The 15,168-nt window shown below is 46.3% G+C and overlaps 1 protein-coding gene and 1 long non-coding RNA gene across 2 annotated transcripts in view; one reads left to right on the top strand and one right to left on the bottom strand.

Moving 5' to 3' along the window:
• The window catches only part of FRMPD2 (FERM and PDZ domain containing 2), a 78,979-nt gene extending 73,931 nt beyond the window's left edge, over window positions 1-5,048 (bottom strand). The window contains exons 1-2 of the mRNA XM_082425477.1: window positions 4,923-5,048; window positions 3,131-3,288 (exon numbers count right to left, since the gene is read on the bottom strand). Coding sequence (XP_082281603.1) covers window positions 3,131-3,288; window positions 4,923-5,046 — 282 coding nt within the window. The 5' untranslated portion in view covers window positions 5,047-5,048. The remainder of the gene's footprint in view (window positions 1-3,130; window positions 3,289-4,922) is intronic.
• A 259-nt stretch (window positions 5,049-5,307) lies between these two features.
• The window catches only part of LOC309643099, a 37,578-nt gene continuing 27,717 nt past the window's right edge, over window positions 5,308-15,168 (top strand). The window contains exon 1 of the long non-coding RNA XR_014253549.1: window positions 5,308-6,170. This is a non-coding gene — a long non-coding RNA (uncharacterized lncRNA). The remainder of the gene's footprint in view (window positions 6,171-15,168) is intronic.

The following is a 15,168-nucleotide window of genomic DNA, read 5'->3' as shown; positions in this document are numbered from 1 at the left end:
CACTTGGCTTTGTCACCTCTGGATCATACTAAATCCTCAATAAATGTTTATTATTATTATTATTATTATCATTACTATTATTATTAGGCTTCTATTATAACTGACAAGGTGCATTTCCCTTAAGATTTTTCTCTTCATGAAATGATTTCTGGGACTTTGAAAGGGAGACGTTGAATTCACAAAGCATGATATGTAAAAACGTATCGTTACTTGAGCAATCTACTGAGTTTAGTGCAAGCGGGTTTTGTTTTGGTTTTTACATTTTTAGGTCAAGGGCATGTGTCCAATTCACATGTGCCAATTAGTCCTCTTCTTGGTCCGAAACTGTACACCTAAACCAGCTAACCACTCCTCTGATAAAAGGTTAGACACCTGCAGGGAAGTTCACCAGCTGCACCCTCATTTCCAGAGAACTGACCCTGAGAATGGCTGCCTGAGCACTGCCAGAGGCACCGTCCACACCTGGGAACTCACCTGGATTCCAAGGGCTCTATCTTAAAGTGTCCCAGCGCAGGGCCTAAGGCTGCAATGACAACAGGCCTCATCCCAAATCCCAAATACAGCCCACTGGTAGTTGCTGCCTTGGAGAAGGGTGGTGAGAAGGATTCTGAAGGCAACTCCTGGCTCAGTGTGAAAGAACATCATGATAGATTGGTAATGTCTGCCATGATCCCGGGATGGGGTGATGGTGGCATGAGTGCCTTGTAGTTAGAGACCTGCCCACACCTTCCACCTGCACCTAGAACTAACACTCCAAGCAGTGGGGGAAACATCTCAGTGTGCTGGGTAGAGCTGAATGTTGCCCTGAGGAGAGGGGTCAGAGTACATCCTCTTAACCTCAGAAAGGGCCCAGGGCTGTGGGAGGATTCTGAGCACATCCTCCCTTGAGACTACTTTCCTGATTGTCTACCCCACCTCCCACAGGACCCAAGCCAAACTGGATGAAGACAGGAGACCCTGATGAATGGAGGAGAACAGCAGTTAATAGAACTGTGTGGTAGGGATGCTGTAAGAGAGAGAATGGCCAGGTAACCTTGCATCCTGGCCTAACAAATAAGGCTGAAGGCCAGTGGTTTCTTCTCCTTAAGCCACACTCCCATATGCCATGCCTAGGGAATTAAACCACCAACAAAAATTGCTGTTTGGTCCATTAAGGACTCAGTCCCTGCCCACACTGACCCTCTCCCAGCTCAAACTCACCCTTTCCTTCCTGGCTCAGATTCTCAGCAACACACTTCCCTAGTTCTTAGCTCAGCCTATTCCTTGAGCCTTGGAACTCTGAGAACCCTCCCTCCTCTCCATGGAGGAACATGTGCAGAGAGAGAAGGATGTTCTTCTCCAGCTTGGCTCAGCTCCAGGATGCTCTGAGCAAAGGAGTGACTAGATCTTCAGAAGACACTCAGCAGAGGCCAAGCTGCAGTCAGGAGGGTGATGTCTGTCCCTCACCAGTGAGTGTTGGGAAGGATGGGGAAGGACCGCAGGAGCACTCAAGATCTGTCTTAGCTTAGGTCCTGGAGAAAGCAGAGCCTGAAGCAAGGATTCAGTGTGACATTTCATTCAGGAGCAGTAAGCCCAGGGCAATGAGGGTGAGGAGAAAAGGGGGAGGGAGGCAAGGATAGATGTGATGTGTGGGGTCACTATGCTGGCCACTTCCTTGTAACAAGCGACAAAGCACAGCAGGAAGCACAGCAGACTAAGCCTTGGCACTCAGAACTTCCCTGGAAGGCTAGCAAGACTTTCCTAAAAGCAGTTCATGAAGAAAGGAAGAAGGGAGAATTTATCTTCTCCTTCCCCTCCCATCTCCCACTTCCCATTGGTGGAGTTTCACTCCATAGGAAACTAGTTCCCCTGCACTTTCAGGTTTCATCAGCAGGCCCCTCTAGTGTTTGCTCAGAAAGTCAGATCCCACGGCTCAGGATGTGTCATCTTAGCTGAGTTCAGAGTGTAGGAGGCAACTTGGTGTGGGTGGAGCATCACCCAAGAGACCCAAATAGGGACAATCTGAGAGGCACTCAAGTCTGTGTCCAACACAGGAGTCCAGGGATTCACCCCTGGAATCTGGCAGTGTAGGAAAGGGTTCAGGGGCCTGGAGTGCTGGGGCAACTGCCAGTGGGGTGACAGAGCCCAGGCCACTGCAAAGGTGACCCTCATGTTTTTGCTGTGGTGATCTGATTTGGAGACAAACCAGTCAGACATGGGCCCAAACTAGACAAACCCAGAAGCCACTGAGGTCCTATTCTCCAAGCCCAAAGGAAAAGCAGCTCCCATTCCAGGATGCCTCCTGAGAGGAGCGGAAATTCCAGATTTGCCCTTTTCCCATGAAAGGGAAAGGAACAGAACTCAATGATTAAACACACACTATGCCCTGCCCAGCACTGTGTGCCTGCCTGACATCATTCTTTCCTTAGAAATGCTTCTTTTTAAAATTGAAGATCATGTTTAACTAGAACGTTTTGCTATTCAGAAGCAAAACACAACCATGGAAAAACAAAAATCACCACTGATGTTGCCATCCAGAAATAATCACTCGAGACATATTTTTAGAACTCTGGGCATGTGTATGTGCGTGCGCACGTGTATGTGTACACAACTAGGATCACGTTGTACATGTATATATTTAATTTCTTTTCAGGTCATTAAGTTTCTACAGCTTAATTTTAATGCTGTCTTGTTTCATGTCCACTCTCACTGGAGATTTAGTTTGTTTCCAGTTTGTCACTAATGTCAACAATACAGCAATAAACATCACTGCAGCCAAATCAATCTTTACTCATGCCTTGGGATACATTCCAGTTGAGGACTTGTTGGGCTCTTTTTACCGTTTTGCTACATGCTGCTGGACCATTTATCTACAACTTTTCCAAACTTCTTTTTGAGTATTTCTAATAAGATGATTTATTAGGTCATATTAACCCCACTTTACAGACATAGATCTTGGAGCTCAGAGAAGTTGACTTGTCCTCATCTAAGAGCTAATAAATTACTGGCAAGAAAGCCTGGGAATAAAATTCTTTAACTCCATTCTGCTTCAGTGTTCCTCGGGGCTGAGCTGGGAGCTGGGGATGACCTAGGACCAGGTGTTTCCCAGAGGACAGGCCCAGGGGTGCTGCAGAGACACCACGTGCCTTACCTGAGATGCATCAGGCTGCTCGTCATCACTCTGTCCCTGTAGCAGTTCAGGGGCCTTGAAAGGAGCCGCCTCTATATGAGAAACATGGTCTTGGAAGGAGAGACTTCCAGTCGCAGAAAGCAAGACTGACCAGGGGCAGACCACATAGTCCGAGGAATCTGAAACCAAGGCAGTGACGCGGGTGTAGAGGTAGGGCTGCCATCTGGAGGGCCATCTGTGGGACTGTGCCCGGCAGGCGCCTTGCAAACCCCCCTCTGGGATGAACTGTGAGCAAGACCCGGGGAAACACGTAGTGCAAGGAATTCAGCCCTGACGTGTGCAGGCATAGGAGCATGTGTCATGAAAGGTGGCTGCAGCGGTAGCTGGGAAACTAGCAGCTGCATCCAAATTCACAGGTGGCCCAAGAGTCTCAAGGTAAAAGGTAAAGAGAGATCAGATCCACCTGGAAATTAGCACAAGTCTGAGTTCTCTGGAGCCAATTCAGGGACCAAGGTAGCTGGTCTTCTGGATGTACTATAGCTGTTTATCAGAACCTCCAGGGCGAGGAAGAGGGAGTGAAGACTCAGGAAGAAGATGCAGCTGAAGGGACAGGTGCACAGCCTCCCTTCATCTCCCCACGCGGGGACCCTCACCCTGACTGTGTCATCTCCCGCATGGGGAGCCTCCACGGCTGGCTGGCAGCCCCCAAGCACGTGTGACTTCGTAGCTGACATCTGGGTGTGGGCAGTCAGTGTTTGTTCCAGTTATGAATTTAATGCCTCGAATCTCCAAATCCGTCTTTCAAGACCTGCTCCCTCCCTTAAGCATCTTTTACGGCGAGCGCGATGTGCAGTTTTCTCAGTAGAGGGCGCTGGAAAGACATTGCGGGAGGCGGGCTCTCCTGCTGTTTCGAGGGGCGTGGGGGAGCGGTCACCGGTTTGTGCGTAAGAGTGACGCTCTGCTCCTACGCACGTCCCTGGGCCACTTCTCGGGCCGACCTTGTCAAGTGACCATATTCTCGCGACCCGGTCTACACAGACTCCGCGGGCTCCAGGCCTCCTGCTGGCACTAGGTCCCGGGGCTGTAGCTCACCTGCTCCCACCCCCACCCAGAGGGTCACCTGTAGGCAAGTGCCTGTGCCTAGCTTGTCCGGTGACTGCAGACGGCTATGTCCAGGCAAAGCAGAGAACTTTGCCATCATCGTGGGCTGCAAGCACAGCTCCTCCAGCCGATCTGACCCCCAACCTGGGGAGGGGGCTTCCCTTCAAATTTTGTCCCTCACTGGGTACTACCCTCAATCCTAGGGGGCCATGTCGAGTTTTCTTATATCTGACAGTTACTTTTCTATCGGAGTTAAATAATTCTTTATATTAACCTCCCCTGTTTAGACCACTGAGTGTGTGGGTTCTGTCCCCTGATGGGACACTAGCTGTTGCAGCATCTTGCAGGGGACCATTTTGGGGGTGCCAGCCATCCTGATAGCTGCCCCCTGCCTCCTGTCTCTGATTCTGCCCAGACTGCCCAGGTGTTGGGAGAGGCCCACAGAGCTGCAGCCGCTCTCTCCCTAGACACCATGCCCAGAAAAGTTGCAATACCAAGGCAAAAGAACTTTCTTCCAACTCTGCGGCATGCCATGGGTCCAAGAGACAGAGCTGCCCTCCCAGAGCAGCTCCATGGGTGGGTGTCCTTTGCCTACTCATTCTAATACCTCGGACAGATGACAGATCAATAAGCAGCACCCAGAAATGTGTTTGTTTGGGAAGCTTCACATTCAGCTCCCTGTGACTCAGCTGCCCCAGTCACACACTCTTACCACCACGGAGGTCTTCCAGGAGCCACTCAGCAGCCAGGGACAAGAGGGACCAGATCTCCTCTTCAGACAGAGCTTCACCCCGGACCTGCAGGGCACTGGCCAGAGTCACAGAGGCCGGGCTCATGCCTGCAAAGACACACGTGTGGCAGAGCCCTTGCAGTGTCCAGGAGCATGTCTGGACCAGCACTGGCCATGCCAGCCCATGCATGGTCCAGCCCCCTCTGCAGCACACCAGCCCCATGTTTTATCACTTGTGTCCCCAGGGCTGGGTGCAGGGCCAGGCACACAGGAGAAGCTAAAGGAATGTTCATTGGGGGCTGGCTGGGTTCGGCTGGTTCTCAGTGAATGAGCACATAAATAAATAAACTCCCAGTTAAGTGTTAAGTCAATAAATGAACGAATGAACAAACAAACCATGAGAATGGTTCCCTCTGAGCTGGGCATGTGCTGTCACAGAGAGCTTCCTTGTCTGGGGAATGTCTCTCGCCTGCTGCCCTCTCTGTCTGGGAAAGTGGGTAAACAACCTTTTTTGCCTCCCAGACATGATTCATGTCTTTTCCTCTCTGGCTGCCACAAGCAGAGTTGGATTTGGTGCCAGAACCAGCCCTGTCTCTAATGATCACCAACACCTGCCTGAAGGGCAAGAATCAGTAGAAGGAATAGTAAGCCCTGTGTTTTGAAAAGGTGCAGATTCACAGGAAAGCAAGGGACTGATCTGCTGGAGAAGGAGGTGAGAAAGGCTGGTCTTCTCTTCCCTCTCTTCTTAGAAGCTCTCTTTAAACTAAAGCTGACGTTTAAATGTCTGTCCCCCTGACAAAGCTGCCACCCACTAATCTCCAGCATGGAGAGCCCCAGGTGCGGTGGCAGCAGGAAGAGGCCAGGCAGGCTTTTCCTAATCCATTTGCGTCACTGATCTTTTCTATAGCCGGAGCTCCGAGGGCGGGTGTGCTGAGTTGGGGGCAGGGTGGGGAGCACATTATGGCCCAGCCATCCCTCCATCCAACATGCTAATCCAAGCTCTCCACTCGCCAGCTGCTCAGCTCCCTCCACGCGCCTCCAAGACCAGCCTCCTGCAGCCTGAGTCCCAGGAGAAAGAGCCTGGCTCTTCCATCTGTCCCCTGAGGGTGAGAAGGGCACTGCAGCAGAACCTAGACACTTTCTGTATGTGATATTATTTACCACAAGGAGTCTGTGAAGAGGGACTGTTGATCCCATTTACAGGCAGGAAAGCAGTCCAAGGGAACCCAGGTAAACAATGATGGAATCAAAGCTGTAATCCAGGCCCTCACTTGTCTTTCTTTTCTTTTTTCTTCCTCCTACTTCCTCTTTCAAATTTTCTTGATAGGCATTCTCATTCTGACACATTTTTCTAAATCTTTATAACCACAATGAAACACTGCCTAGTAAAGAAAAAACAATGGGACAAGATTATGATTCTCAAATAGGAAATGAAATCTCTGAATCTCGAAATGAAGTATCTCTCAAAAAATATGAAATGTGATTTTTTTTTCTAGCTATTTTATGACTAGAAAAAATTTCATTAAATGTATAGAAAGGCTGGAGTAGTTAGTTAATACCATCATTTCAATATAGTAATTGAATGGAAGAAGGACAGCCTTTTCAACAAATAGTACTGGATCCATCATGAAAAAAACTCACACCTTACACAAAAATTAACTTAAAATGGATTATAGATTAATGTACAACATAAAGCTGTAAGTTTTTAGAAAAAATAAGAGACAATATTTGGATCTAGGACTAGGCAATGGGTTCTTAGACTTGACACCAAAAACACATGCCATAGAAGAAAAAATTGATAAATTAGACCTCTTCAAAATTAAAAACTTTTGCTCTCAGAAAGATGCTGTTAAGAGGATGAAAAGGCAAGCTGGAGACTGGGAGGAAATATCTGAACATGTGTGAGGTGGTTAATGTTGCCATGTCTGCTTCTTCAGTAGATATTTCCTGTGTCAACTCTTAATATCAACTCTTGAGCAGAAGAACAATATTTGCCCATCACAGGCTTTTGTGCAGGGTTTTAAAATGAAGAGACTGAAACTGGGGACTTCATGATTATTGAGCATAATGTAGTCAACACTTCCCAACAGATGCTAATAGGAGGAACAAAATGTATATACTGTATATATTCACATTTTCAATTTACCAAGCAGAGGGAAATGAAAACATGCACAATATGTAAAAGGGAGTAGGGCAGTGCCTAGCACAAAATAAATATTATATAAGTATTAACTTTTATGATTAATATTGGACAGCACTGACCTAGTATTCATAGGGAATTATTATACTGTACTGAAATATTACAAAAGTTATTATAGTTATAGATGGTCTTAGATCCTAAAAGTTCTATATTTGACAAACCAACATATTGAATTTTTCTTATTTAATAGCCAGCTAAGAGGGTTTAGGTTTGTTTGAATGAGATTTCTGCTCCTATTTTAATTTTGGAATGTAAATGTACTTACCATCCTGCTTGAAAATAAATTTGACTGCACTAGAAATATGCCCTGGAAATTCATATATTGTGCCTCCTGTAGAAGGGACACAACACCAGCTATAGTCTTACAAAGGGATTAAACCTGAGTCATATCAGGTCTCTGTATCTAGCTGCCATTTTATGACCTTTAAAGGGTAAAGAATATATTGAACTACACAGAGTATGCCATTGCAAAATCCAAACTTGGGAAACTCTGCAAGTCAAACAGCCTAAGTTCTTCAGCAAATAAATTATTTAAAAAAGAAGGAAGGAAAGAAGGAATAAAGGAAGGGAGGGAGGGAGGAAGGAAGGAAAGAAAGAAGGGAGGGAGGGAAGAAGGAAGGAAAGAAAGGAGGGAGGAAGGAAGGCAGGAAGGAAGGAAGGAAAGAAGGAAGGAAGGGAGGGAGGGAGGAAAGAAGGAAAGAAAGGAGGGAGGGAGGGAGGAAGGAAGGAAAGAAAGGAGGGAGGAAGGAAGGAAGGGAGGGAGGGAGGAAGGAAGGAAAGAAAGAAGGGAGGGAGGGAGGAAGAGAGGAAGAAAGGAAGAAAGAAGGAAAGAAAGAAAGAAAGGAAGGAAGAGAAAGAAAGGAAGGAAGGAAGAAAGGAAGAAATGGAAAGGGAAAGAAAGAAGAGGGAGGGGGGAAAGAGGAAGGAAGGAGTGAAGGAAGGGAGGGAGGAAAGAAAGGAAAGGAAAGGAAAGGAGAAAATGAGGTAATGGGAATGCCAGAGTAAAAACCTCCAAAAAACCCTCTCCTCCATAAAAGCAGTGATGAAACAAGCAGCCTTGTAGATATAGTAAAGATCAAAACAGAGTTGTAGCTCTTTCAAAACTCCATTGTCAGAGCATTATCATTATTTGACCTGTCTGGCAGTTCTCTGGAAAGCCCCTCTCACAGTGTTTGCTATCACTTGACCCAATTCAGAGCTTGCCCAGTGCAAGCAGACTTTTCCCAGGGGACAGTTCTCAAAAACAATCAACAGCAATTGTTTAACATTGCAGCTGCTGGAGGTAGCAATAACAGTTGGGCAAACAGCAAGCTAATTAAAAAACAGAACAAAATAAACAAACAAACAAAAACCTTAAAAGAAGAAACTGAGAAATGAGATATCTATAGTTACCTTCGAAAAGCTCCAGAAAATCCCTGAGAGGCGAAACACTCACCTCTGGCTGACCATGAGATTCTGAGCAAGTCCGAAGTGATGGCTAAGGCAGTGTACTGCCTGGCTGAGTGTTGAAGGCCTGTTCTCACATCACACAGAGCCCTCCAGCAAAGACTGGGAGAACTATTGGTTACAAGCACTTAAAGAAACCCCTGTCCAATTATTAGGTACCCACTAAATTAACTGAGTGGAGACTTCAGTGGCCACCATGACAAAGAGTACAGACTTACAAAATTAGTTCAGGAAAGTAACTAAACAAACAGCAAATGGGCTATGAAACAGTCATCATCAGCCTTTCACCAGCATGTTGTGATGCCTCTGGGCTTCTCTCCAAGTTTTCCTAAACGGTCTGGTGGGCGAGTACATGCTACTGCTGTACCGTGGACTAAAAAGGGTATCGTTAACTATCTAAAGGATGGAGGGATCCCACCGTATGGATAAACCCAGTCCTCCTGCCAGTGAGGATGCTTGGAGAAAGCGTCCAGCCAACAGGCATGCCTTTTGGGGGGAGTCTCACTGCTGCACCCTCATCTCTCAAGCATCTTGCTGGATCTCACCTCCATTGCCTGAGTCCTCTGTATTGACTCCATTCTCTGAAGACTTCTGTGGTCATATAATAACCTAAAAGTCTCTTTTTCCATCTGAAACCCCATTGCCCATTCAGGAGTTTCCTGGGGCGCCCTTCCATGAGTTCTCGTGCTGTGGTATATCCTGTCAGCCACCAGCGTCCAGCAGCCTCGCACCCAGGTCTAGCTTGGCCTAGAAGCTCCATCCATGACCTTGCTCTTTAGTGCTTCTTCTTGGGCTGCCCTCTCACGTGGGCCATGGTGGCAGCAGCCCTGAGCTTCATCTGTGAGATTGCCTAGTATATTTTAAGCTCTGGCTATGAATAGAATGGTAGGTCCAATAGAACATCGTACACTCATGAGGCTTACATTCTGGGGGGGATGGGGAGAAGGGGACAGACGATGAACAGGTAAACAGATAAACAAAATAATTCCACAGAGAGAGAGAGACTAGGCAGAACAAACAGACAAGGGGATGCACTACAGCATGCCTTTGGTGTGGGGACACCTGAGCTGGAATGGTCCAGGAAGGAGCCTTGGGGAGGTGACATTTGAGCTGAGACTTGAAGGTCGAGAAGGTGTCAGTATTGGGAAGAACTTTCCAGGCAGAGGGAACACCAGGTGCAAAATCCCAGGGCATGGCAGATTCTGAGATCAGAGAGAAGCTGGGCAGGACAGGAGCATGGGGTGAGGGAAGCGAGCAAGGGGGCAGAGAGGTGTGAGGGGAGGCGCAGAGCTGGTCAGGTGCACTTCTACCCATCCTCTCTGGCCAAGGACAGGAGTTTGCATGTTTGCCCCAGAGCAGTAGGAAACGTGGCCTACTTGCTAGCTTGCAGCAGAAATGCGACCCACGCTGTGTGAAGCCACGCTGTGTGATGCCAGGCAGAAGCCTTACTGACACAGCCACACTGCTGAGTATGGACCAGAGCAGAGAGGGGATTACGATGCCTGAGGGCTGGAGTCTGACACCTTATCTCATTTCACCAATTCTGTACGTGGAGATGGCTTTTCTCAAGGGCAAGGCTCACATCTGCCCCCACCCTGCCCCCTCAGGACGAACCATGTCTAATTCACCTAGACATCTGATGAGTGACAGTCACCGAGTGCCAGCTGGTGCATCAAGCCACCTACCCGAGGGTGTGCCTTGTGCATTTGTTGCTGTGATATTTTACAGTGTTTTTAAAGTGCTGGCTTCTGAAGAAGTCAGGATCTCTACTAATCCTAATCATCTATTGACTGTGTAGTGGCTTTTGAACTGTGAGATTTTAGTCACGTTCCAGTATCCTGCCCTCACTTACCTCCTCTCCCTCACCTTCCACCAAGGCACCAGTGATGATCTCTGGCCTTAAACGATGTATAGTTAGTGTGATTTACAACCCTCTGCAATGCCCTAGGAGACACTCCTGCATTGGGACAGAACTTGGACCAAGGTCTCTGGAGCTTCAAAGAGCCTTCTTAGCTCAGGAGTTCAAGGGCCCACTGCCTAGGAAGAGAGGGCATAAAGGTGGAAGCGAGGGCAGCAGAGGAGACCTGTATGGTGGGGATGGTGCACAGCCTCTGGTCTCCTTGGGACAGGCCAGTGGTTGAATACTCCCTCCTTGAAACACTCCGTGTTACTTCAGATTCCTGGTTCCCCTAACTTTCTCAGTATTCTTTCTCCCTCTCACTGTCCTTGAAATGCTGTCCCTTACGATTCTATTACAGACCCTGTAATAGTTTCTTGTGGTTGCAGTAACAAGTTACCACAAACTTGGTGGTTTGTAGAAATTATTATCGCAGAGAAAACAGTCTCTCAGGGCTGAGATCAGTGTCAGCAGGGCCACACTCCCTCCAGAGGCTCTAAGGGAGAATCTGTTCCTTGCCTCTTCCAGTGTCTGTGGCTGCCACCGTTCCTTGGCTTGTGGCCACATCACTCCAATCTCTGCCTCTGTAGTCACCTCACCTTCTCCTCTTCTGTCTGTTTTAAATCTCCCTTTGCCTGCTTCTTACAAGGACATGTGGGATTAGGGCCCACCTGGATAATCCAGCATAATCTCCCCATCTCAAGACCCTTTAACTTCACCACATCTGCACAGTCATTTTTGCCATATAAGGTAATATTCACAGGTTCCACAGACCAAGATGTGGATATCTTTGGGGGTATGCAGGTGGAAGGAGGCATTATTCAGCCTGCCATAGACTTTTTCATGCAAGACTCTCTACCTGTTAGCTAAAAAAAAGACATGAACTTTGGGAGGTTGAGTCCCCAGTCAGGATAACAGGCTGTGAGCTTGGGCACAGAGCATATGCATAACCTCTCCGAGCCTCAGTTTTGTCATCTGGGAAATAGGGTTAATCATGGCAGTTCCCTCATGGAACTGTTGGGAAGATTATATCAAAGTGCTCAATATATAAAAGGTGCTGAACTCATCTTATTTACCTTCTCTTTCCATCTCTGCTCCAACCACCCAGAGAGGGATTTTAAGCATCAGGGCTGCTGAGCAGCTTTCAAGTATGAGATTTTTAAACTATGGTGTTAATTGTTTCCATCTGTCTGCCAGAATTGAGCCTCTATAAACTTCCCATTTTCAACCTTCAAAAAATGCCTAAAATATCTCAATGTCCCCAAAATAGACACCCCGGGGAGGGACCAGAGAAGGATGTGGGTCTCCCAAAGAATCAAAGCTTTCAGAATGATCCTTGTTTCTCTCCTCCTTTTGTTCCATGTGTCTCCCTTCATTCCTCTCCCTTTGGACATTCATTAAAAACCATCCATCTGCACTCAGGCCAAAATCTGAGCAAAACTTTGCAGAAGGCAAATGGCATCCTTCTCCCCAGGAGGAAAAGACAGCTCTGCCTCATCCCGGTTCTGTTTAAAGAGGTAAAGGTCAGGGCTCTTACCTTCCAGAACTCTCCTACAGTGAGCTCCTTGGAACCTGACCTCAAGTGACATTCTCCACACAGTCCCTGCCCCCGACCCTGATTTAAATACTGGCTGCAGCACCGGCATAGTATGACCTTGAACAAGTAAACTCTCAAAATCTCATTTCCCACATCTATAAACGGAAGATGATACTTCCTACCTTACAAGACAGCTGTGGCAAACAGAACAAGCTAATGGAAAAAAGGCAACTAGCAGATAGCCTACCTTTCTTTAGTACCCCAAGGTGGAATCTTGCATTTCTAGATAAGAGAGTGGATACTGGTGTCCAGAAAAATATTTAGAGCATTTTAAAGTAGTGTTACTCCCACCTTCCACTCTTACATACCATTTTCCCAATTATTTTGCCACTTTCCTGTATTATCTGTCCTAATGAGGCAAGTTTTTTTATTTAAGTACATTTATTTAAAGAGGAAACTGTATAATATACTTATAGTGAGTGAAAAATTAGTATTATTGGACATAAATAGAAGGTAATTATAACTAATTTTTTAATCACTGAATTCTTGCCAGATAATATTGCCTTCCAAATGCTCTGAGCCCAAGGCCTGATCTTTCACTGTGAAAGGAGCAATTCTTTCAAGAAATGTGAAAGGCCTTTGGCTCTGAGCAGACTCTCTTCTTGACATAATCTGAAGAATTAAAGTTAAATGTCAAAAACATAATTCAATGTCATTAACGCAGCTTGCGTTCCAGCTGTATTCTTTGGTCCTGCTTGTCCTTTGGAAAGCACTGTTTCACCCTTTTTTAAGGCCTCAGGGCCAGTTATAATGCAATCTGTACTCAGAGGGTACCAATTTTACTTACTTTAAGATAATGACTTAAATTTTACTTTAAGGCAATGCCTTCTAAGGAGACAAGCCGCTTATAGCTTAGAGTTTTCATAAAATTGTGTGCTTCCCATAAAAATGTTTCAAAATAGGCAAAGCAAAATGATCCCCATTTCCAGATGAGGAAACTGAGAATTTAACTGACAAAAGGTCACAAAAGTCACATGTCTAGTCAGTGCCATTTAAGGTTCTAAATGAGGGGAAGGGAGGAGTTGTAACCTAACGAGATTAATTAAAGCTATGTGTGTTTAAATTAGTATTCAATTTATTAATGTTGTGAATTTTAAAAGCTGCTTTTTCTTAAACCTTAAATTCAGTATTATGCTGCATTCATCTAGTGATTGATATAAAAAAAGAACCACTTGACAAGATACTTGATTAATGTTCAACTTATTCATAATATTAACTGTCAGGGTGTTCTCCAGAGAACCAGTAGTAATTCACACAGTCAGAGAGGTTTATTCACATACCTCTTCCCAGACTTCCTTGTGACCAAATTTTTAATCATATTCCTTCCAAGTCCCTGGCCAGCCAGCTAAGTTATTGGCCACAGCCCATGAATCGGTATAGATTTGACCTCTGGCCATTTCTCTTTCCAAGAAAAGTCAACAACCAGGTACACAGCTAGAACTTCTGCCCACTGGGAGGATTTCCCTTCACCACTGTCCTCCTGGGTTGTCCCAGAGTGGGGCTGCAGCACTGTAGCTGTTCCACTTTGCGGTGGCGCCAGCATATCATGCAGAACCATCTGTAAACCAGGTCCCAGAGTTCTGAGTTCTTCCTCAGTTAACTGATCATAGGGAACTCATCATGAGACCACAGGTGCAGGCTGAGAGGGAACAAGCAGTGTAGCAGGAGAGGGGACCCTGGCCTCATGTAAACTACTTGTGCCTTCAGGGGCTGCTGAGCCAGATATCACATATACCACTTCCTGTGCACACCTAACTTTATGGCTTGGTGGGTCAGACTGCACCCAGCTCATGATGGGCAGCTCAGGTCATATGGTAACTTGGTGGCTCATAGTTAAGTTTTCAGCCTGTACTAAGGTCTAGTACAGGTCAAAAGATGTTCCTCAAGAGAGTAGCTATCCTCAGACGATGGCAGGGCTTTGCTCCAAAATCCTAAGGGTCTGAAGGGTCTGCACTGTGATTCACTCACAGGGGCCTGACAAAACTCCAAACACCTTTATCTGCCACAGACACTTCAAGCACCATTGGATCTGCTGGGTCATCTGGGCCAAGCATCAGAGCAGCTCTGTTGCAGAACCTTCTCTTGTTCTGGGCCCTACTCATAATTAGCAGATTTTCAGGAACTTCAGTAAATTGGCTGGGGTAGCACAACCAAATGAGGAATATGTTTCCTTCAAAATCCAAAGAGCCCCACTAAGCATTGTGCCTTTTTTTTATTTGTAGGAGAGGCCAGATGCAGCAACTTATCCTTCACCTTAGATGCACTACTTCAACCTGTTCCGCACCACTGGACCCCTAGAAATTTCACTGAGGGGGAAGGCCCTTGAATTTGGGGGAGATTAAATTCCCACTCTCTGACATGCAAAGGTCTTATCGATAAGTCTAGGGTAGTTGCTACTTCTCAGTCATCAGGTCCAATCAGCATAATGCAATCAATGTAATGGACAAATGTGATAACTTGTGGAAGGGAAAGGTGGTCAAGATCCCTGCAAACTAAATTATGACATAGGGCTGGAGAGTTAATATGCCCCTAAGGAAGGACGCTGAAGGTGTATTGCTGGCCTTGACAGTGGAAAGCAAACTGCTTCTGGTGGGCCCTATGAACAGGTATGGAGAAAAAGGCATTTGCCAGATCAATAGCTGCATACCAGGTACCAGGGTATGTGTTAATTTGCTCAAGCAATGAAACCACATCTGGAACGACAGGAGTTACACCTTGATTAAGTTTGTAATAATCTACTGTCATTCTCCAAGATCCATCTGTATTCTGCACAGGTCAAATAGGAGAATTGAATGAGGCCATGATACAAATCACCATCCCTGCATCTTTCAAGTTCTTGATGGTGGCTCTAATCTTCGTAATCCTTCCAGGAATGCAGTATTGCTTTTGGTTTACTATTTGCTAGTGGCTTCCACTTGGCCTTTCCCACAGTGCTAGCCCTCACTCCATAGGTCAGAGAAGCAAGTTAGCATTCTGCCAATTGCTGAGTATACCTATTCCAATTATACATTCCAAAACTGGGTAAATAACCACAGGATGGATTTGAGTACCACATCTACAAAACACTTTCACAGCAACACCCAGATTA

This window comes from Balaenoptera physalus (assembly GCF_965194825.1).
Source record: "Balaenoptera physalus genome assembly, chromosome: 14".
In the NCBI taxonomy this organism is placed as follows: domain Eukaryota; kingdom Metazoa; phylum Chordata; class Mammalia; order Artiodactyla; family Balaenopteridae; genus Balaenoptera; species Balaenoptera physalus.
The sequence above is the reverse complement of the archived record's forward strand: the minus strand, read 5'-3'. Positions and strand labels throughout refer to the sequence as shown.